Raw genomic sequence first — 23715 nt, forward strand, 5'->3', positions numbered from 1 at the left:
CCAAACAAATACACTTTTCACAAACTTTGTCCTCAAATGTTTTATTTTTATTTAAAGTGGTGCAGAGAGCAACAAGACAAAAACAAAAAAAACAGGTCCTTCCTTAATTCCGGTGTGTTGACCAGCTACCTGACCAACGGGCTGACGTCTCTCGAGCGTTTTCCCATCAGCTTTAAGACCCAGTTTTCGGGCCACTGCTTCCACCACGTTGTGCTGGGCGTCTACTGCAACGGCCGCTATGGATCACTGGGCATGAGCCGCCGCCAGGACCTGATGGACAAACCACTGACCCACCGCACTCTGGGAGAACTGGTGGCCGAGTTCGAGAGCTCCTACAAGAGATACCAGCACACCCTGAAGAAGGTAAGAGAAGGGATGGAGGAGGGAGTAAAAGAATGGAGTCCGAGTTATGAAGGTAGAAAAGAAGCATATGTATTAGTAAAGTTAGTAGGGATGTGTTTGATTTTATCGCCTGCTTCTCCCAGGTGAAAATCGGCCTGTATGTGCCTCACGACCCCCACGTCTTCCAGCCAATCGAGTGGAAGCATTTGGTGCTGAATGTTGCCCGACTGGGAGCTCAAGAGATGAGGAAGGAGCTGGAGAAACACGGCCGGGACATGAGGATGAAGGTATATGTTGTATGAACACACGTAGACATACACTCCAGGTTTCATAATAATACAGATTTAATTATTCTAAAAAAGTTAAAAGTTGACAATTTTCATACAAAAGAAGTTTTCATCTTTATTTTAACACTAAACACTTCATCATTAGTAAGTTTAAGATTCCTACAAACCACAAACTACATCATACCCATCATATTTGAGATATAAATACACCAGGATTAGAAATGAATGACTAAAATGCCCCTGTAGGAACAAAAAAATGTCAGTTAAATAAGGATGAATAACAATATCCCTTTATGAGCTTCTGAGTAGTTTTGTAAGCGTGCAGCCTGAACCAGGAAAGGAAAACTGGCACCAAGCAGCCAGAGGCAGAAGAACAGATTGCACACAAACCACAAAATAAATCAACCAGGATGGTAATAACTGAACAGAATAGAGTCAAAATGGACCATGTAGGATTATTGGGACAGTTTCCAGGAGTAAAACAGTTGTTAGTGGTACTACTGATATAGTTTATTTGCCAAAATACTATAAAAACATGTAATTTCATTCAAAATCTCTCTCAAGATCAGATGAAGGGGGCCAAACATGATCTTTTAAAAATAGTGAAATATCAGTGTGAATAAAACCACACTATCATGATACACACATAAAACAAATAGTTTTTATTAATGGTCGTGTTACATGTGCTGCCTGTTAGCCAGGTCTAAAAGCATTCTGCTGCATTTCATTTTCTTCTAACCATGACTAAAATCTGTTTTGACTTATTGGACTGAGATGAGTTGATACAGGGATTCCTGCTCGCTTATATATCACCGTCAGTGTTATTAGTCCTGATGCATCCACTGCCAGTACTCATTTCTAATCTCAGTGTCTCTGTCTAGACTTTAGGTTCAAGTTTCAAAAGCAGGTTGTCTTATGTTGAGATAATCCTGGTAGCTAAACTCAGTACCAGAAACAAAACACTCATTTTTTTTTCTTTTGAGACTGAACAAGGGAAACACCTTTATTATAGTTTTTCCATGAGACCGGAGATGGATGTAAGTTCCTTTGGGCTGAACATGGAATATAAACTGTCCAGAATGATTTAGGGCATGATGGGGAAGGAAGGAATGTGGGAGTCTGTGTGTGTGTGTGTGTGTGGAAGAGAGAGACACACACAAATGTAGGTTGTTTGAGGTTAAATCTTTTATGAACCCATGGGCTTTCATTTGTAATCTTCTATGGGGTTTTTTGTTGCATACTGTAGCACATGCAATTCCATGAAAGCAATGTGTGAGTCTGTGTATGTCTGTGTGTGTGTGTGCTGGGTTGCGTGCGATGTGCCAGTGTTAAATAGCAGTACAGTATATAGGCTGCACTGCATGTAAGCAAGATATGTAGGTCAGCAGGTTTGCAGCTGCCACACACTCAAATGCTATCACACACACACACATGCACATGCACATGCACATGAAAACACAGACAAACAAGCAGTCAGACTCTGGTCAGCTGCGTAGTGGTTTATGAGACTTTGGTATAATCTCTGGTGCACTCCAGAGAATGTTTATTATAGACTTCGACAGTCAGTTCATTTTGTTTGTTCCTCTTTCTGCTTCTGTTTGAGTTAAAGGTAGCATTAAGTTTATGTTAGTAGCTATGGAATGCACTACAGTAAGTCATTGAAAGTGCTCACTAGTATGGACTTAAAATGTGTGTTTTGACTGTAAAGAACTCGCAGTAACACATTACAAGGCTAATGCATTGAGGTCAAGATAAACCCTCAATTCACCCCGTTAGATGAAACAGTAACCGCGAAACGGGCTTCTTTGGCTGTAACGTTAGCTAATCTATGTGAAGAATGGTCCCATCAAAGTACATCTGCTAAAAAAGTGGTTGTTTGAGAGGCTCAGATTGTTATTCAAAGTGTTTGACAACATCATAAAATGGATACCGACAGACAGATAGACCTTTTGTTTTACCAGAAAGAGCACTAAATCACTCACGATCAGACTCCATAGACCAAAACAATTTTAAAAAAAACACATGCAAACACACACACAGACCCATATATCTATCAGAACAGCTTGACAAGCGTGACCAGCTGTGGAATATGAGCCACCTCCAGGCTTTTGCTTTGTCCGGGAAAACTTGCCATCCGTGTTTATCCTGCAGTTTTCTTCTCCCACTGAGTTCTTAATGATAGCTTCAAATTGCACACACACACGAAATGCCTCATTTGTAGCTTTAAAATTGTATTTTTTGCACGATTCATGTGTCACAGCAGTTTTTCGAGATTGAGGGAGATTAAAAAAAGAATAAAACATCACACACGCATGCATGTGCACAGTCAGTTTGTCTTTCTGGGCTCCCATTCATCACGGTTGCACTTTTGGCCCTGCAGCTGAATAACAGCAGTGGTTGTTGGCATCATGCTAGCATAATTTCTGTACATTGAACTGCCTGGAGGAGTTCAGTAGCTTTTTGTGAGAGTGTAGCAGGGTGTAAATAGAAAGCCAGCGTGTGTCCCGGGCTTAACCATTTTCACTGGGTGATTTATTTCATGAATTTTATGGCACTTTGGTTTGTCTGTTTACTAATGACAGCACTGACTCTAAAATCATCTGAGTGCTGAAACGATTCTTTTGTTTCCTGTCACTGTAAAGATATAAATATATTTGGTAGGTTTGGTAGGTAGGTTTTAGACTGTTGATGATTAATTGGGAAAATAAATAAAGATAAAAACAAGCTGACAAGTGACCCCAAATTATTGCTTTAAAACTAAAACAAAAGGCTAAAAAGGGCAAAAAAAAGCTCAGTAGAGCTATAGTGTGGATGTTAAGGTTTAAGTTTAAATGATCTCAGAAATTGTGATATTGACTGTTTTTTTTTTTTTACTGTGTGTGATTTTCTTGTCAGATCCTTAAATCGTCTAGTGCCCAGTCACCAATCAAGGAGCGGAGCCGGGGGAAATCCTTATCACCACGGCGACGACAGATCAGTCCCCAGCGACGCATTACACATCGCAGAGACAAATCGTGAGTGTTTTCCATTGGTTGTCAATTTCCTGCCAGAAAATTGGAGCAGATGAGTGTGTGTGTGTGTGTGTGTGTGTGTGTGTGTGTGTGTGTGTGTGTGTGTGTGTGTGTGTGTGTGTGTGTGTGTGTGTGTGTGTGTGTGTGTGTGTGTGTGTGTGTGTGTGTGGTTTTGACATTTTTAGGAGGTGACGACTCCAAGTAATGGCTGTAGTTTTTCAAACTTCCTAGTGAGTTCACCAGTGTTGAAATGGTGGATTCTGGTATTTATGAACCCTTGTGTGTTCCTAACTCCCCCTCTGCTGTTCTCTACATGGCTTTTTTCTTCAGGTCAAGAAGAGTTTAAACTTTAAGTGTGTGTGTGTGTGTGTGTGTGTGTGTGTGTGTGTGTGTGTGTGTGTGTGTGTGTGAGTCTGTGTCTGTTTTGGTTGCAGACAGCTCAGCATTATCACCAGGCAGACGGGTCCTAGTTCTGTTAAGCTGACACTATGCGTTATCATCGTGGTGTCTGTGTGTGTACCACCAACACTCAGTAGCAGAGTGCCTCTCTCCTTCTGACTTGAGATGCAGGATTGGAGAGAACATAAAACAAAACTCCATTGAAAGATTTGGAAATTTAAAGCTGCCTTGCTCAGTGGCCACAATAATAACATGCATAAAGATCTTGTTTGCATCATTAGGAGCCACTCTTTAATTCAAAATTAATACAATCCTGTGTGAGTCCCTTCAGTTTCATCCAGGTACATTCCTGTATTAGATATTTTTACAAACATGGCTTTTTTCCAAGGTATTATCTTAGTTTGAAGCCATTAATGTAATATCTCTTGTAAAAAGACTGAAACTGTGTTAAAACTCTCAACTGAAACCTAAATGGATAACATTTTCTCAGGGTTAGCAGCTCTTAAAAACAGGGTGACTCACCACCCAATTCAATGGCACTTTGCACACACACACACACACACACACACACACACACACACACACACACACACTCCTGTGCCGTCAGCTGTGTGGTGGTATGTAACACAATCTGACTCGGACAACAGCTGCAGCCCAGCCGTACTGCAGAGTCACCACACACACACACACACACACTGCACCAGAATTAGTGACATTCCCGGTGTAGCCGTTTGACGTGGCAGTGCGATGACCTTTCTTATGAGGAGCTTTAGGAGGATTAAGTGTCTAATTATTCAGACGCGTGTGTTTAGAAAAACAGTAACACAAAAAGAAGGGCTTTCAGTCACCTAAAATTAAATTCTGCCTTCTGTCAAAAAATTGTGGAAGTGAACTGCTAATTAGATAATTTAAGACAACAAACCATAAACCCCAGATGATGCAATACAGCTTTAAAAAGATCAAATATTAAAGTTGATATGTAAGCCGTAACCACAGATATTATCAACCTAAGCTTTGCATTACTGTGTGTGTTTGTGGTTTGTCCACTGCTAGCTTTGAGCATAAATTAATATCTAAATTCAAAATACAACACAAATTATTGCAACATATCTTTACTGTCAAAGTTTATACTCAAAGTTTTATTCCTTGTTTGTTTTTGTCCTTTCTGACAGTTATAATAATCCTCTGATAAGAGCAAATATTAACCAGGAATACAGAAGTTGTATAGTTCAAATACTGATCACGGTAGCTTGGAGTGTTTCAGAGTAAAGAACAGAAAAACAATGTAAAACAACAAAAGAAGGAAGAAAATTACTTAGCAGTCTGCATTAAACCACCACGCCCCCTAGTGTTGAGTAATGAAAACAATACGATTTGGATTCCATTAAATCCAGGGCTCTGCAATGTTTGGATTGAGACGATATCATTTGTACATTTAATATAATCAGTTACATGATGAACGGGATAGCGTATGTACAGAGTGTAACAGCAGCCTTGACAGTCACTAATATGAGCAGTCAGTAACAGGTCTGAAAGGCAACAGTCAGAGAGAGAAGGGAGGAGAGTTAAAACAGTTTCCAACAGTCCAACAGGGCAGAAAATCATCGCTGCCTCCTCTCACACAAGGCAAACAATTGCACAGCCCTACCAAAAGGTGTATGTTAAAAAATTCAACTAAGTTAAACCGCCAGAAGTATCATTGCATCTTCTTAAAAAACTGAAAAAGACACAGTGACAGATAATGAACGTTACTTACTGTCTGAATATTGAATGCTGTGGGAATTTCAAAATAAAGGTGCATCGTAAAGTTGGTGATATGGGTCGATGTTTTTACTTTGCATCGATGATATTGGATCGTTCATCATTGAATGGATATAGTGATAACTCACAAGGAGCTGCAGATAAACAGAAGCATGCAAGTGAGATGAAGGTGCTTCTTTTCCCTTCAGGGTTCAGTCAAATGAATAATTGGCATTTTATTCTTCATAAAAGTTTTTTGTCTCATCAGTTCAGACGAATGATGATCAGGACACAGCGGAACAGCACATTACCACTTTAAACTACTTGAATGTGGTACTTAAAAAGCTATTACTGTTATCAACAGAGCACTTACACACTTAACAACATGTTAGCACTTCAGACAACAACTCCAGCAGAGACAGTGTAATAATCTGCTGCTGGTTTAAATAGCTGAGAGCTTGGACACTTCAACAGCGCAGTTATTTTAGCAGCATGAGTACGATGTTTCAGTCCCTGCTATACACAAACAAATACAGCAAACAACTAAATTAGTGAAAGAACATTGGGGGGGAAGAAAAGAATTAAACTGAAAAATCTTTCATTAATACATTAAAAACAAGATTCAGATAGATTTTGAAATACAATTCTGTGAACTTCTCACTGTCTCGCTTGCCTCTATGCAGAGGTAGTCAAAGAGAATATGAGATAGATGGAAAGAAAGCAAAGAAAGAATCGATAGACTGCAAGATGACAAGAACGGGATAAAGAGAAGATTTAAGGCGAGAAGAAGAGCAAGAAAGATGAGAGGAAAGGAGGGAAGAAAATGTGAAAGAGGCCGAGAAGAGAGGATAAGAAAGGTTGGATGAACGGAAAAGGTCGAGAGGGAAAGAGGATAAGGCGAGGCAGAGGACAGGAAAGAAAAGAGGGAAGGAAAATAGAGAGAGAAGAGGAGGAATAAAAAGGCTGTCAGCTCAACAGATTGGCTTCAACAAATAACTCTTCTCCTTGATGTGTCAGAGAATGCTTGAAAGTGTCTCGCTAAGCAGAAATTAAAAGAAAGCATAGAGAAAAGAGTGAGAGAGAAGAAGAGGGGAGGAGGAGATGATATGAAGAGAGGGAAAGAAGAAGGGAAGAAAGAGCACAGAGGATTAAATCTGATGAGTTTCTAGCTTTTAGGACCTCTGACTGAGAAAGAGATCTGTTTCTCATTTTCCGTCTTCCTGTCTTCCTGCTCTCTCCTTCCACTGCAGAAATCTGAGTAAACAAACATTTCTCAACAAGTTGCCCTGCACATGTCCTAGGTGCTCTCCAAATATACAGACTGGAACCATTTTCTACCTTATAAAACATTTATAGGCCTAAGTCTGAAAGTTCATTCTTCATCTTCGAAACAGCCGATTGACAAAACATTTAAAATTTTATAATCATCACAAACATTCTGACCATCTATTGGCAGACAATGAATACAATATTCATATGTATGTTTTCATTAGTGTATAATCACCTGACAATAAGAAAGGTTAGTCTGGAAGGCGATTGGAAGGTTATTGGTTTCAGCTTCTCAAATGTGAATATTTGCTGGTTTTCTTAGTCTTCTGTGTAAGTAACTTGAATATCTTTGGTCACTGTTGGTCAGACAAAACCAGCATTTTAAACCAGCACTCTGATGGACATTCTTCACAAGTTTTGGATCTTTTAGTTGAGGTCTGTACTAGTTTCTGTGTAACATTTGCAGTGTCAGCCAAGAGGGGGACTTCCATGATGCCACTGCGTTGCTTTTGGGAGACACTGGGTGATCTAATCGTCTGTCTGCTCTCTTTCTATCAGGCCGGCCTCGGTGGAGAGGAAACCTCCAGAGCTCAGCACTCTCAACGACGGCTACCAAATCCGCATCTGATCCCCCTCTTCACCTCCCAATCATCCCAAATCCGTCCAGCCTCCTCAGCCACCTCGATCCAAGAGTCTCTACCTGCCACCAGTGTTTTTATGAGAGGAGTCATTGCAGCTGGAGCAGCTGGATCTCACACAGACAAGGTGGATGATGAACACAAATATGCGACGAGAGCTTTTCTGAGCTTGAACAGGAAGAACTTCTTAGAAGCTTTAGACAGAAAGTGACAGTTGGTCTGGTTTTAATACTTCACAGTGGACACTGGCCACTCCTTTGTTTTACACTGACACATTTCAGTCACGTAGCTGAAGGACTTTACTCTCTTGATGTAGGATAAGTTCAGAAGATATCAGTAATATCAATTTATGTCTAGATTTTCAACATTTTAATCAACTGGCAGGAAGGAATTAAAGGCTGAGAGCCATCGTGTCCTGACAACAGATACCAGTAAGTATTTCTGTGACCCCCTTAGTGACCATGTGTCTTAGAGAAGGGCTACAACAGGAAGAGAAGAAAGGGTAGATATTTGTCTGTAAAAATAGTTGAACGTATTGGTTGAGAGAGACAATTGGCCACAATGTAAGAGTCACAGCAAAAAAGATGTTAAGACTAAAAATAGGTCAATTTATTGGTGGTTTTGGCATATCTTAATCATATTATTAATATCGTTATCATAATAGGACTTCTATAGCACAATTTCACGACAGAGAAGTTAGGCATGTAATATCTTTTGTCAGGGAGGTGACTCTTTCATTTTGCTGTCAGTTTTCCATCATGGCGGCGTTCATTGAGGCCTCGAGGCTTTAGGCAGACAGCCAAACATGAGATCATAAGGGAGCAGGAGATTCACAGGTGTAGCTGTTGTTATCCCACTTTATTCACACACGCCTGCTCAACTACTGCTGTACTTTGGCTTCGTCTTTAAGAAAAAGATCACTAAAGGAATGTTTTAGGTACGCTTTGATTTTTTCCAAAAACCTTCCTGAACCAGCAGCAGTTTAAATATGATGACTAAGAAGGCTTCCATATTCAGGGTCCATCGATCAGAGTGGACGAGTGTAGAATAAGGAGAGGGCGTTCAATAAAGCATGCAGGGAAATCATAGACACTGAGTCGATGGAGAGGAATAGGAAGTAGAAGAGAAGAGGTGTGGACAGGAGTGAGGAGAGAGAGAGAGAGGATTCACTGCAGGAGATCAGAGACTGATCATTAGAGCACTGCGGCAAACCTCCCGTACCCCCCCCTCTTCTTCATTCTCCTCTTCCTCTGCCCTCTGTTGACACATAACTGAATACATAACCACAGCTCTGTTTCCATCCATTGAACATCAGAAAGAAACTCCTGCAAACAGACGGACTCAAAATACAGACTACTGTTGTATAAACAGGGAACAGTCTCAGTATTTTAATACTCAAGCTGACAAAGCCTGCTCCTTTATGTCTTCATATTAACTATTAATGGGTCAACATCATTATTTATTTAATCAAATTGATTTCTATTTTTATTTATTGTGTAACCGTAAAGGAAAAAAGTCTCTTGTTGGATGGAAACTTAGCTGCAGGGTGTCTTTACAGGTGCAGAAATCACACTGACCCCTGTAATTAAAATGACTCTACAATCTAGACCTGTGGAGCAGGAAAGAATTGGAGGGTTCACTACTTTATTAAAGGGATGAGAAAGATTTCTTTTAAATATTCAGTTACACAACATTTTGTTTATTTTTTTAGCTAATATCTTTTTTGCATCTCTTATTTCCTGTGTAATACTGGGTTACTTTCACCTCTTCAGAACAGCTCACAGCCCTCACGTCCACTGAACCCATAACCTTTTTAAGAAAGGCCATAAATAGACATAGCTTCATTTTAAGGGGTCACAAGACAAGGAGGTTGGGAACCACTCATCCGAACCAGTGGACTTTAGAGGCCTGAAGAAGTGAAAGTATCCAGAGTTACACAAGAAAAAAGAGAATTTTAGAGCAGTATCAGAAAAAAAACATTTTTGGTCATCCCTTTAATCAGCTTGTAGTTGCTCATATTTGGGAAAATAATAGTCTAGACAGTAATTTTAGTAAAAAAAAATAATACTAAAGCTGCATTACCTAAGATTAAAATGTTTGGCGAATGAGAACATTGTGGGTTAAACGTATTCTGATCTCACTCAAGGTACCTTTTAAAAAAAAAACAAAATCCAATCAATAGTATTTCCAGAACAAGTCAGCAGCAGAAGGCAAGTGGAGTTTCATATGTGTCGACCAAACTGAGCAGTAGCCAATCCGTGTGTTCACACAGTAAACTAACTGTGAGCTGTTAGCCAGCTGGCTGCTGCCTTCACAGCTGGAAAATAAAATGATTCAGCTGGTCCCAGTTCAGCCGCAGCCAGTTTGTCCACTCAGACAAACAAGAAGTGAAGGCAGATGTTGTTGGCTGGGTGAACACATTGTAACAAAGGCCTCATTCAAGACAGATTTACGTGGCAGCGGGATGCAACACTCTGTGCACGCTGTCTGCGGATATTAAAGGCGGCCCGGAGCACGGGGTCAGGCCCTTCGAGGGCTTTGAAATGATTGTTTGCTCACGAAAATACTTTTCTATTATTTAGATTTGTCATGTTTTAATGTCAATGATGAATTGCCTTTTGGTTTAATACTCTGAAAATCAATTGTGATTCAGAGTCAAAAGACTCCCCTGTAACATGAGGGTGAAAATCTGCTCAGCTTTGTGTTTGGCAAATATCAAAGTTTAACTTTGCAGGAGACAAGTAAGTGTCAGGAAACCACTAAAGTTCTCAGAGCAGCTTGATAAATCATTCTTTCGCTCTGTGAAACTTCAGTACCAAGTGACCTATGAGAGCCCATTCAGTACTGTATGCACTGTTTCACGCTTGTATGCGTGATGTATCATAAGGATTGTCAAAAAAACCCAAACGAGTTTGAATTTGTTTGAGGTTTTTTGGATTCTCCTGTTGAGGCCTTCGATGAATCTAAGCTGAAAAGCTTGAAATCTCACGCCGATATTTGTACCAGTTCTGATACAAATGCTTGAAATGACGGCAGAATATCACATATCAAAGCCGGATATCTTATCACACAATACACAAACCTGAAATCAAAATGGATATCTAACATATGCTGTTAGCCATACTGTACTTAGATACAGTAGATATATGTGTACACATAAATACATCTATGTTTATTCATGTTTGTTGCATCCACAGAATGTACTGTACAGTTTGAAGCCTTCAGACTGAGAACTATATAAGTCAGTTTTAATTAAGAAAATATATGTAAGTATAACCCTCCACTGCTGGCCCCTGACCAGCTCTATCCACAGAATTAAGGGCTTAAATGTGTTGCTTAAGGGCGTCTAGAGAGAAAACGAGGTTTTTATTCAGATAAAATCTGTGTTTAAAATTTAAAAGCAACTTGATCTCTAAAGGTTTGGCTACTTAGAATTAAATTGATGATACAACTGTCGGCCTTCAGGACATTTACAAAAACTGACTTCTCTAGTTTTCATCTAAAGGATTCATTTGAAGAAAAAAGTTGTTTCCCAAAATCAAGCCCAGCGACTACCTTTGTTCAATGAAGCTGCAGCGGGCAACTTTACAGATCTGGCAACCAAAAGTGGCAATGAGAGCTAGAAACAAAAGACCTATTTAAAAGGCTTTTTAAAGATTATTTTAAATACATGTCAAATTTAGGGAAAACACCTGAGCAGCCTAATTTCACTTTTCTTGTTTTGGTCACATCAGTCATCAGCAGAAGGATTTCGGGAGTCAGTGTACAGAATATTTCCGATTTATTGTCGTCTGATTGTTTTCTGACTTTTCTTTGAATGTTCCACGGTGTCTTCTCGCTCACAGAACAAGTGTTAACTACAGACATTTTTACCCTAGCTTTTTGTTTTAACAACAAGCTATGCACACACAAAACTAAAATCCTAGTCTTCCACAATTCAAACGATGGAGGAGAAAGGTCTTTGTGGCTCGATCTACACAAGAACAGATGACATTTTAAACCATCATTTAAAACAGTTCTACTCTAACCGGGACCTCTTGGTAGCTTTTCTTCACAACGTATAACACAAAGCTTCCCCTCTGTGTAGATCCAGCCTGAGCCATTATCACTGATTCAAGGTGCTGTAAGAAAAAGCAGAATATTTTTACATATTTCTGACGTTTGGCCAGTAGTGGACCATTAGCACAGCCCAGAGGCCGAGATCTGACCATTCACATCTCCGACTCTGGCGCAAACCAACCAGCTCGACGTGTTAATATTTGTATTGAAGGTTAAGTGTTGATATTTTCTACAGGCTTGATGTTTGTTAGCAGACGAAAGAAGCACAACGCTGCTTTTGCTTTTTGCGTATTTAAAATCCTATTTCACACCGGCGTTGTGGACAAACAGATGGAAGAACTGATGCATATTCACACTGAAGAAGCTCCATATTTTTGGAGTACATTTTCTCACATGTATTTTTGGAACTATACAAAATACAAGAGATTCAAGGACCTAAAGTTCCCAAATTTCAAAAAGGACTAAAAACTTTTCGGATTTAAAGATCCAAACTGCAGTTCCGGAGGATTTTACCCAACAACAGTGACAAACTACCTGACCGCTCAGCACAGACTCAAAAACTGTGACAAGACAAAAAAAACAAACCCAAACAACCTGAAACAGTGATACTTAATGTAGCAACCTGTTCTTATGTCAGTTTGCAATAGAGACTTTTGTGCTTGACAATTTATCTTATTGAATGTTTTCCTTTTTTAGTTTTTTTTTTTTTTTTCAGCTTGTGGTTTTATTTCTGGATTCTGTTTTATGAAGACATTTGGGTTTGATTCATTGATTGTACTCTATCATTTTGAATGAGAAGCATTTGTTCAAAGAAAAAAAAAGAAAAGAACAGCTTGTAGTTGTAGCAGGTTGTTCTTTTGATGGCCTTTGATTCGTTTCCAAAGTGCTGATACCGCGTTTCTCAACTCCATCTTAGTCCTAATCTCACTGTACTGTTAAACTAAAACACTGTAGTCTGTTCTAAAATCGGTGATCAATGAGACAACTTTTATGACCACGCTGGACACAAATTTGACCACATGAAGATCTTGAATCTCTGCTTTGGCCCATTTCAACAGCAGTGATGTCAGTAATATACATATCGGTTAGTTTACACACTAGTTGACCTACCTAGGTGACTAATCCATTAAATCAGAAAGCTCCCTGTTGCATTTTTGCTGGACAAAAAAAATTGCTTTACATTTTGCATTCATGCTGAAACTCTCAAAAGCCGAACCAAATTCAGAGCAACATATCCGTTTAACAAAGACATTTGATGGACACGATAAATGTCCATGTGATGCTTCCAGTGCCTCAGCAGTATGAGTTTAATTAGATTATTTAAATATCTTTATTTAATTTTTGACTTTTTGTCTTTTTTTTTGAAGGAGTTGCTAATGTGCATTGTAAAAACTGTCACAATTGTATTTACCAGAGAACGTCATCCAGTCACAACTGTTCCCTCTTGTTTGACTGACTGGGTTTGTTTTCCCGTTCAAACATATTCTGAAATTCTGTGACTTTCTGTGTTTTTTTGCCCTTTGTTTTGCCTGTTTCAAGAAACTTTTTCGTTGTTACGAACATTTCAAAGCAGACAGATCGGCTCTGCGCTGCAAAGAACAAAGGGACAGTCAGCCTTCTATCAAACTCTCAAGTCTGACGTTACATAAGACGAGCAAAAATTCGGTGTGATGTGTGTGTGTGTGTGTGTGGGAATCGAACCCTAAAACCACTGTAACCGTATTCTGCCAGAATCTTAACTGATCAAAGCTCATTGACGGGACTGAGGAACTCTGATGAATTTAATATGTGGAAACTCCACAGAGCCCTGAGGAGCTGACCTACACACACAAACACACTTATTATTATTATTATTATTATTATTTTTAAAGAGCGCTGTTGAGTCCGCCCAGGTTCCCTGTGTGAGGATGTGGTGTGGTTTTGTATTCCTGTGGAGATGCATAGTAGGAAAAGATGTGACCCTCAGTCAATATTACTATTGTAACTTTCCTACTGTTACAGTACCAGTGGTCTGACAGCAGCTGTTTCTATCAACAACTGTAGCAGCATGTGTTCTTTTAATAAATGATCTATGTTTTTAACTGCGTGTTCCTTTACTTTTTACATTGGTGTATGTAAGAGACATGTGATTGATTAACTTATTGATTGACTTATTGATAAAAGCATAATACAGTTCATTACAAACTCTTTTAATGTACTGTTAAATTTAAATTTGCACGTTGTACATTAGAGGGGGACAGGACCGGTGTTATTGGCTGATTTTAGCTTATCACAAATATATTGGTGTTGGCATATACAGTATGATGATGGGTAAGTAAACACCAAAGATATGTTTGAGGTCATTTAGTTGCTTTCCATTACTGTGTTTATTTATCAGAGAGGTGCTGACAAGTTTATTTTTACACTCTACACATATAGGTCATAGGTGATACATCTCTAAAAACTAATTCAAAGGATCTTTATGAAAAATGTTTTGTGTTCATTTTAAAAAACAAATGTCAGCTGGTAATGCTACTTATTACAATTTGTTTACTTATTACAGTGTAATATTAATTAAATATTACACCATAAAAACCAGACTGAACACAACACAGTACCACAGAGAGATTAGCTGTCTGGTTGGTTCGTCCTTCAGCAGCAAACAGCTCAGGACCAGCAGCGTTCAGACTGAGGACAGGCAACATGAGAAGGAGAAGAATTTAGCTGAACACTGAAAATGGAAGAACTCAGGTGACCGGCTTCCAGTTGAGAGAAACAGGTGACTAAATTTAAAAAAAATAGAAGATCTATGAATCTGAAGAAGGATGTTAGTGAAAAAAAGAAGAGCACAACATTCTCAACAAACCCTCATGAGACGACAAACTTAAGAACAGAAGAAGAGAGGCACGATGAAGCAGCAGAGAACTGTGTTATGAATTCCTCTTTAGATGACAGTCCTGTATACACTCATGCCACACTACAGCCTTATGAAATAATCTGCTTATATTCCACTGCAGATGTGAGTCTCTCCCTCTGTGTGTGTGTGTGTGTGTGTGTGTGTGTGTGTGTGTGTGTGTGTGTTTCAGTCAAGCACATGGAGGCAGCAGATTTATAGAAATAATCCTTCATTTCTCATTTATTCAGCAGCTTAGGGATTGGAAGGCAGGAGAGGCTCACCTCGCTGTCAATGGGTTATTATGATGTGGGTTTATCTGTGTGTGTGTGTGTGTGTGTTGAGCTCTCTGTTATGATGATCAAGCTGTCAGGGTGAGATGGCAAGCTTTTCAAGACAGAAAGATAATTTAGTATCCTATTTGGTTTTAATATTTTGATTTGTTTCTCAAATCTCATCTTTCCTCCCCTGTAGTCCCTCATGTGGTGTCTCTGCTCCTTTACAGTAACACTGCACAAGTCTATGAAGATATTTTAGACATGTTGGGACTACAGGTGTAAATTAGCTGATGAGCTAAATTCAGCACGCTGATATTTTTAAAGTGTCAAAATTGATTAAGTACAAAGTTTCCTGTGAACGTTTCCAGTGCAAATTTTTTTTCCTCACCACAATATTTTCTCTCACAACAAAGTTACAGATAACGTGCAACATCTAACACTGGAAACAACTGTTCATATCCTGCGCCATGTTATAAATCAGTTCCTGTGAGAGGAGGTGTTGCAGCGTACATCATGCAGGTGAGCTGAGAAGAAACAAAGCTCAGTGACAGTTCAGTGAACAGCCTGCAGGCTCTTTGTCAGTGCGAATTCATGTCAGTTTCAATACCTTCTGAGGATTTCACAACACAAAATAAGACGAGCACATCTACAAAAACATCTCAATCCATTCCTGCAGCATGATCCAGGAACAGTCACTTTGTCTACCCTCACTGCTCCATCATCACAGGTTAACACAAAGTCCGCTGCTGCTGCCATCTAGTGCCCATATAAAGGGAACAACATCACTGGTTTTACTCTCACAGGGTGCGAGCTGAGCCGAGAAATCTGATGAGCACAAATGTTTCTGCAGTAAAACCGCATGAGGACACTCAGATAGCAGCTATCAGGTGATCTGTACAGAAACGTGTGGGATGGAAAAGCAGTGACAGCAATAACGTGCATCTGCCCCTTACTCACTGATATACAGGAGGTGGACAAATTAATAGAAACACTTTATAATACGACAACAAATACTCATTTGGAAAAGCTTAACATTACTATAGAACCTAGACACTTACTATAGTAGATATAGCAGTAAGTCCTGCCATATTTAGGTTTAATGTGATGACAAATCTCTATCTTCTGAGGAAGACAGTTAAAAGCACTGGAAAAAGGCAGCAAGTGGACCTTGAGTACTTTTTTTTGGTCAAACTTTTACTATGAAATCGGAGACTTTTCAGGCAGACATTTGTACTGTCAGTCACTGTGTATGAGGGTAGACGGCCATAAATTACAGAGATCAAACATTCTCAGTCTGGACTAAATGACAAATACAGTTTTGTTCTGATCTGTCCAACTTGAGTTATTAGTGTTAATAGCATCTTATTTTTAACGTCTGCTTAAAGTTATAAAGGCTCAATCTGCGAAGAGTGCAGGAGAATATAACACTAAGTCCCGAGTTGTGGTGACATGATATTCCATGCGCATGTGGATGAAGGTATTGAAATCTGACCCCAGAACAGACGTAAGGGAGTCTGGAAAGCCGGCTGAGATCCAGCCGAGTGTCTTGCTGCAGTGCAGAGTGATGCACAGAATACCAAGAGGTCTGAGTCCTCAGTATACAGTGTTTGTGAGGGGAGCCGAGGTAAACGGTGCAACCATCTGTCTCTCTGTCACACACACACACACACACACACACACACACACACACACACACACACACACACACACACACACACACACACACACACACACACACACACACTAAAGTGGCTTAAGATGTAGAGCCTGTTTCACTGAGATGTAAAAGTGAAAGACAAACAGGTCCCAATAGAAAACAACAGAAGATACAGCCGCTTCCATTTACAACTAAAATATATATATATATATATATATATATATATATATATATATATAACCACCAGCAGTGTCCCATTACACATGAATAAGAAAAAAACAACTCCATCCCATCAGACTGAGGATGACAAACAGCTGACTCCCTGTAGAACAATGAATGGAAACTAAACAACTGTCTGCTGATTGGAGCAGCTATTTCTCCCATGACAAATGAACGGGGGAACCCAGCCAACTCCCATTACACACGAGCAATAGAAACAACCACCTTTCTGTACAAACTAACATGAAAGTAGTAGGAGGACATATTCTAAAGTACGGCGAACGCACACACAATGAAGATCCTGGAGTCTTCCTGTTTGTCCAGGTGACAAACCAAAGTCGCTGTAAAGGATATATGAGATTTAAACATTAATAGAGCAGCAAACAACTATGTACAATATAAATATATACTAGAGTCCTGGTGTCCTTATGTCACAATCCCTCGGCTGTGTTGGACTGAAACTGTTTTTCCTCATGTATGTGGGTGAATTAAAGATTTCTTTTGATTGAACCAGAGTTGGTGATTACTGGAACAGTGGGAAGACTAACAAAGACTGTTTTGGTGAGTTTTATTTTGTGTATGTCTACTTTGAACAAAGTTACAATGATCAGATGATATGCAAGGTAAAATTAGTGTTTTTGTCCCTGGAGTCTGGTGACTACTGTCTCTGGTCAGAATAACAATCTGAGCCCCGTTAGTGGCAAAAACAAAAGCTTTTAGTGAACGTACTTTTTGACGGGCGTGTTTGCATTTACTATTTGCAGCATGTTTCTAAGCTATTTTTCATGTAACTCTGTGAATTCAGGCTTTATTTAGACTAAACCAGCGTTGATGATTGTTGGAAAGACTACCAAAGACGGTCTGGGGTAGTTCAGTTTCAGTTCATTTTGACGTCTGTTTTCAGATTATATGCTAGGTAAAAGTACTAGTTTTATGAATGGAGTTTGGTTGGCTGTAGTGCCCACTGTTAGTCTGAGTTGCTCTTGTGTGACATCTAGTGGCGACTGAATTTCATGCATATAACCTTTAAGCAGCTTGTGTACTGATGACACTGATGACAACATTAAACCAACAGCAGCCACATGTAAAAACACCAAAGTCCTTTATTTACAATCAATATAAACAAGAATGTTAAAAAAATATATCCACTTGACATCGTTGATTATGTTTGTAAGTCTGAAATTATAGCACAATGTCCACTAGTGCATTTGAAAATCCCACCATTTTCCTTTTCACCGATGGCACTAAATTCATACCGTTTACACTTCTAGGTTAACAAAATAAAAGCTTTTACAGACTGGCTCTGCAGATGAAATCTACAGCATATCCACCTTTCTAAATATTGTTTTAAATGTGAAGCACTTTTATAAATTATTAATATTTTTAAGGATAAGTAAATCAAACTTGAAGAGATATAATCTCCTCCTGTACAGTGTTTCATTTCATGTGGATTTACTTTTCTTTTTTTGTCACAGTGGATAATATAAAACATTACAAAGCAATGATATATGTATGAATTCCAAGGGGAATTTAATTACCAATTCCTTTTCTTCAAGTGTCTTTTCATGCATTTTTGTCTAGTCTAAACTATCACTGCTATGATAAACATTCTGCATTTTTCATAACCAAATACTGCCATGGCCCCCTACTGGTACTCTTTATACAATGCTGATTTATTTATTTCCCCTTTAGTATAATGCACTGTACAAAAATGTTCAATGTGGAAATCCAGGATTATTCTGATGTTGCACCATGTTGTGTTAGTAGCTCTGCCATCTATCATGAGAAACACAATGATCAAGTAGTTTTACTCTTTAGCACCACTTTTAATTTCAAGTGATAATGTTTAAAAAACAGATAAAAAGTCTGTCCCTTCATAAATTCTTGAAACAAAGCAGTTTTAAATACAAATGTTTTTTCTGCAAAAAAGAAAGCAAGTAAAAAAAGCCTCTGACATTTTCTACAACAGGGCAACGATGAAGAATCAAATGAAATGTGAGCTTTGGTCGTGAAGAATAATCCATGTTTCTACATACAGGCGATGTTTGTTTGAGAGGGGCATGAACAGGCCTAAAACAATCCTTGTGATTGTTCAATACCTCGACAATGATCCATTATAAGTCACCGATAACAATAACGACATAAAGGATAAAATCATTCGACTGTTCTTTTGGTTTCTAACACCAACCTGATAACAAACAGGAACTGGGCACGTGCAACATCATCCTTCTGCCCTGAACATGATCTGAACACATTTTTTTAAATCTTTGATTCGTCTAAAAATGTAAATAAAACACAAACTCAAATGCTTAAATGCAAAACGTCTAAACCAGGAACATTTCAGCCTTCAGTGAACGTTTGGACATGCTGCATTCAAGTATTTGTAATTTTTTTATTCATATTTTGCACTTTAGCAACACTGTGGGGAGGATTTTACTCACACTACCTTAAGCCTACACATTTGCTGATTTAAGTGTATTTAGGATTTTAGTATTTAAGTGAAGTTTCTTCTTGGACGTCACCATTTCACCACCCAGCAGAGTTTTAGAGAAGAGAGTTTGTTCCCTGCAGAGAAATAATTAACACCCCTAAAGATCTGTAACTGTGCTTCACAGCTGTTTGCTGGAAAACTGAATTTAATCCCCTTTCTTTAGATTATTTTGTGTGGTCGTTAAACACTCCTATCTTCCCTGAGCTGCACTGTTAGCGGTTGAGGCTGAGACCTGTTCTGATTGGCCGTCCAACGACCCCAGGTCAGCGCCGGACGCGGAAGCTAGCAAGAAGAGGGAGGTGATCGGACGAGTGATGGTGATTGGGCAAGCCACTGACTTCCTCCAGCTCCGACTGGCCAACCAATGACAGCCTGCCCAGAAGATGGAGGCCCCGCCCAGCAGGAAGTAACAGAGGTGCGATGGATTCTTTTACAGAAGGAGATAGTGTGAAAAGATAAAAGACAACAGAGGAAAAGAGGGAATAAGAAAGAAAAGAAAATACAAGAAAAAAAGGTTTGTAGAAGAAGTCAGGTACAGACACCAGTATCAATAAAGAGAACACATTGAGAAAGTGACTGTAGAGTGTGTGTGTGTGTGTGTGTGTGTGTGTGTGTGTGTGTGTGTGTGTGTGTGTGTGTGTGTGTCGCAGTACCGGGAGTGTACAGGATGTAATCCACAGTCATGGCTGTGCGGGAGTGATAGGTGGTGATCTCAGGTCTCCCATCAGGCATCAGGTGGTGCTGGTAGGATGACTGCAGCTTCAGACCGTGCTCGATCCTCGATCTCAAGAAACACACAAGCTGTGTTATTAATTCCACACTAACACATCAAAATGAACAGAAACATCTGAGTTTGATTATTGAAAAGTATTGAATTTTGCAAAAACTGCTGTGACTGTTTACAGTCCGATGAATCGAGTGTTTGACAGTGGGTCCATAACTTTGAGGGGGGAGAGAGAGAGAGAGAGAAGAGAACACACAGAAAGACAGATCTTACCTGTTAAAAGCAACGGCAGCTTTGTTGGCAAGATCTTCTACGGTGAGATTAGAGATCGCTCCTTCTACTGCTGAGAGAGAGAGAGAGAGAGGGGAGAGAGAGAGAGAGAGAGAGAGAGAGAGAGAGAGAGAGAGATTTCATTGATGAGGCTCAACCTAGAACAATAAACTAAACGCAGTAGCACCACACATAGGTAGGTCAGTGGACTTTGTTATCCTTACCCCCTCGTTCCAGTCTTTGTGCTAAGCTAAACTAAACTAACCCCCTGCTGGTTGCATTTCCTAAAATTCCAAACTATTGCTTTAAGTAAACAACTTAAACCTAATTACATTTCTATAATATTAATTAAACTATGACTAAATTAGATTGAACAAATCATCTTGGCCTGGACTGAACAAATCAGGTGTTAAAGTAGAACATAAACCCCTCCTACTGTAAATACACAACTAAATCATTTAAGACTGAGAGAAGCTCGGATATATTCTGAACTAATCTTCTTCACTACAGTTAAATAACTGTGAGCTGTGAGCTAGGCTTTACAGTAAACTAGAGCGTGCAGTGAGTTGAGTTCAGCTGCTGTACCTGTAGGGCTGTCGCAGGAGGACTCAGCAGTGGGTTTGTTTTTGTACTGACACTGATAGTCGATCCCCAAACTCTGAGACCAGATCGGAGACGTGAGGAGACGCTGACCTCTGGGACTGTTTTCCTGACCCGAAACCTGCAAACACGCATAAAAAGACTCACGTTCACACACTGTTGTTAAATTAACGGATGAATGAATCCCTCGTCTCTCAGCACTAGTGTGTGTGTGTGTGTGTGTGTGTGTGTGTGTGTGTGTGTGTGTGTGTCTCTCACCGTGCTGATCTGCAGTCCTCTGTAGTCCAGACTGCCTGTGGTCAGAAAGCTGTACAGTGGACTCCGGAGGGGTGGAGTTAAAATCCCCACACAGCACAACCGGATTGGTCGACCCATCCGGGAGGCGGGACAGCCGGTTGATCTCGGCCAGTAGGATCGCCAGCTGTGCCAATTTGATGTCGCCGCGGCGAGGGTTGTAGAGGAGGTGAGTGTTGGCGACACAGATGAAGGCGGATGGGTCCGACTGGCCCGTGGTGTCGTTAGGTTGCAGCAGCACAACCAATCCCACATTGTCCCGGTCAAGGAGGGCGTCGCCGGGCCGGAAAAACTCAACGGGATTGGAGGAGAGGAGCGACAGGCGGGAGGATTTAAAGATAACAGCGCAACCGTCTGGTTTGTTTCCTGTTCGCTTCTTGTACTCACACTGGTAACCTGACACACACACACACACACACACACACACACACACAAAGTTTATAATTTCAGAATAAAAGCACATTCAATGCAAAAGTTACAAATGTGAAAATGCATTTCTGGATTATAAATATTTTCCATCATATTATTATCTTCACCCGCAACAGGGACACACACACACACACACACACACACACACACACACACAATACCTAGAGCCTGTAGAGCAGGTTTGATCTGGTTTTCATAGTGGTCCTCCTGGACTTCTTGAAGACACAGGATCTAGAAAAAGAGATTTTCCATCAAATCGTTGTCGTCTTGATCATTAATCATGAAGCTAAGATGTCTTTATTTATATATTTAATGAAAGGGAACAAATCCCGAATCCCAGAACGGAGGTTTTCACAGCAGCATATTAAAGCCTCTGGTTTTAGAATAAAGCAACAATCACACATTTGAGTGATCTCCTCCCTGCAGGGATCTTTTAAAGTTACTTGCGGTCTATTCCACTCACATCAGCGTTGTACAGCTGGATCTCAGCCAGCAGGTTGGGCAGCCGGTGGTTCCAGTGCAGGATGGCGGGGTTACAGTGTCGGTACAGGTAGGCGTTGTCCTGGAGCAGCTCCTGAGACAGGATGTTGTAGGACATCACTGAGAAATCAAATGCTGCGCTGCCCCCTGGTGGTTGGACGCCAGTACTGCAGGCAGGGGTCTCCCAGTGTCTATGAAGAGCTGAGGAGAGAGAGGCGCGGAAGAAGGAGAAAGGAAAGATTAACAGAAGAGTTAAGGGGGTTTCATGTCCAAATGATTTAGTAGAAATTAGTTGATGATAAACTCATAACAACAGATTTACAACAATGTTCTTTTGACATACGTTTATGACTTAAGATAAGACAAAATAATCCTTTATTGATGCCCCAGAGGGGACCTTTGGTAACACTGACAATGAGTGCTTGACTTTGAGGATTTAAAGCAACTATGTGGCAATTTTTTATTTAATTATATCAGTTTTTGTTGTTTTATAATGGCTTTTATACTGGCTGTGACATTCTGGGTTTGACTGTTTGATCAAATGTTTACACATTTTGTCTCTGTACTCAAACAGCCAATTTTATAAGGTTACAATACATCACAGGTTTACTTCACAGGAGAAGAAAAGAAGCAGACAAAAAGAAAAATGTGAATTTGGTCGCTGCACAGAAGAAAAGTCTTGGATGACCCTCCTTGACTGCACATGTGTTGCAAACGTAAACCTTTAACGACAAATGTCAAGACGAACTAAAACTGTGAAATAACGCAAAAACTCCTCAAAAGAGTCAGCTTACATTTCGCTGGTTTAACGTCTTTGTGTTGTCTGACAGACGGGGAGGTTCCAGGTGGAGGAGGCCCCCTGCTGGCTCCGGCTACCTGCCACGGGTTCGAGGGGACAGTGGTGCTGTAGGACTGGGAGGGGAGACTCGGCCACTCCCCTCCATCACTGCTTCTGTCCCTCGACTGTCCCGCTGTTCCCTCTGTATCCCTCTCACGCCGGCCCTGCTCCTCTGCACCCCTCTCTTTGAACCAGGGGTTGGGTTTGTGCATGGGAACTTTATCCTGTTCGGGTTTTGACTTTGGGGGTTGAGTCCTCGCAGGTTGTGAATCTTTACGCCCTCCTTGCTGATGTGTGCTCCTCCCTCGATTTTGGGGGTCGTATCGACCGGCGCTGTCTTTTCGCTGTCTGTGTTTATCCCCAGTTCTAGTCCTTCCTACATATCTATCTCTGCTGTTTTCCCTACTGACGCCTGTTCCAGCTGCGGTGTTCCCTCGGTCTCGACTTCCATCTTTGCAGTAGTGGTTTGATCGAGGTCGGCTGTCTGCGCGGGAATCCAGGTGATGGTGCTCCCTCTTGGAGCCTCCATCCCTGCCTCCCGCTGCTGCACCTCTGTGTCCCTCCCTTTCTTCGACGCTCCTGTTCTCCTCCGCACTCTTCCTCCGTTTGGGAGGAGGCTCTCTGTCTCTGTTGGGCCGCTCCATCGTGAGGCCGGTAGAGGTGTGGAACGAACGCCTACCGCCGAAGTCCGCCGGGTTGATGCTCTGAGGGTGTAAGGTCCTAGCAGAGACGACCTGGTGGGCTGCAGGGTGGGAGTGGGGGAGTCGAGGAGGCCAGGGGGGAAAGCCCCGCACTGACCACCATGGATGAGGAGCGGG

General features: G+C 40.6%; 2 protein-coding genes across 2 annotated transcripts in view; one reads left to right on the forward strand and one right to left on the reverse strand.

Moving 5' to 3' along the window:
* vash2 (vasohibin 2) overlaps positions 1–13826 on the forward strand; it is a 31190-nt gene extending 17364 nt beyond the window's left edge. The window contains exons 6-9 of the mRNA XM_051409511.1: positions 126–363; positions 486–629; positions 3525–3643; positions 7607–13826. Coding sequence (XP_051265471.1) covers positions 126–363; positions 486–629; positions 3525–3643; positions 7607–7676 — 571 coding nt within the window. The 3' untranslated portion in view covers positions 7677–13826. The remainder of the gene's footprint in view (positions 1–125; positions 364–485; positions 630–3524; positions 3644–7606) is intronic.
* Positions 13827–17856: 4030 nt separating this feature from the next.
* The window catches only part of angel2 (angel homolog 2 (Drosophila)), a 6543-nt gene continuing 684 nt past the window's right edge, over positions 17857–23715 (reverse strand). Inside the window, 9 exon segments of the mRNA XM_051409505.1 lie at positions 17857–19689; positions 19916–20046; positions 20260–20329; positions 20842–20977; positions 21115–21180; positions 21182–21546; positions 21741–21810; positions 22043–22260; positions 22854–23715. The exon segment at positions 22854–23715 is cut by the window's right edge and continues 127 nt beyond it. Of these exon segments, the coding sequence (XP_051265465.1) occupies positions 19526–19689; positions 19916–20046; positions 20260–20329; positions 20842–20977; positions 21115–21180; positions 21182–21546; positions 21741–21810; positions 22043–22260; positions 22854–23715 (2082 nt within the window). The 3' untranslated portion in view covers positions 17857–19525.

This window comes from Dicentrarchus labrax, unplaced genomic scaffold, assembly GCF_905237075.1.
Source record: "Dicentrarchus labrax unplaced genomic scaffold, dlabrax2021, whole genome shotgun sequence".
Lineage (NCBI taxonomy): Eukaryota > Metazoa > Chordata > Actinopteri > Moronidae > Dicentrarchus > Dicentrarchus labrax.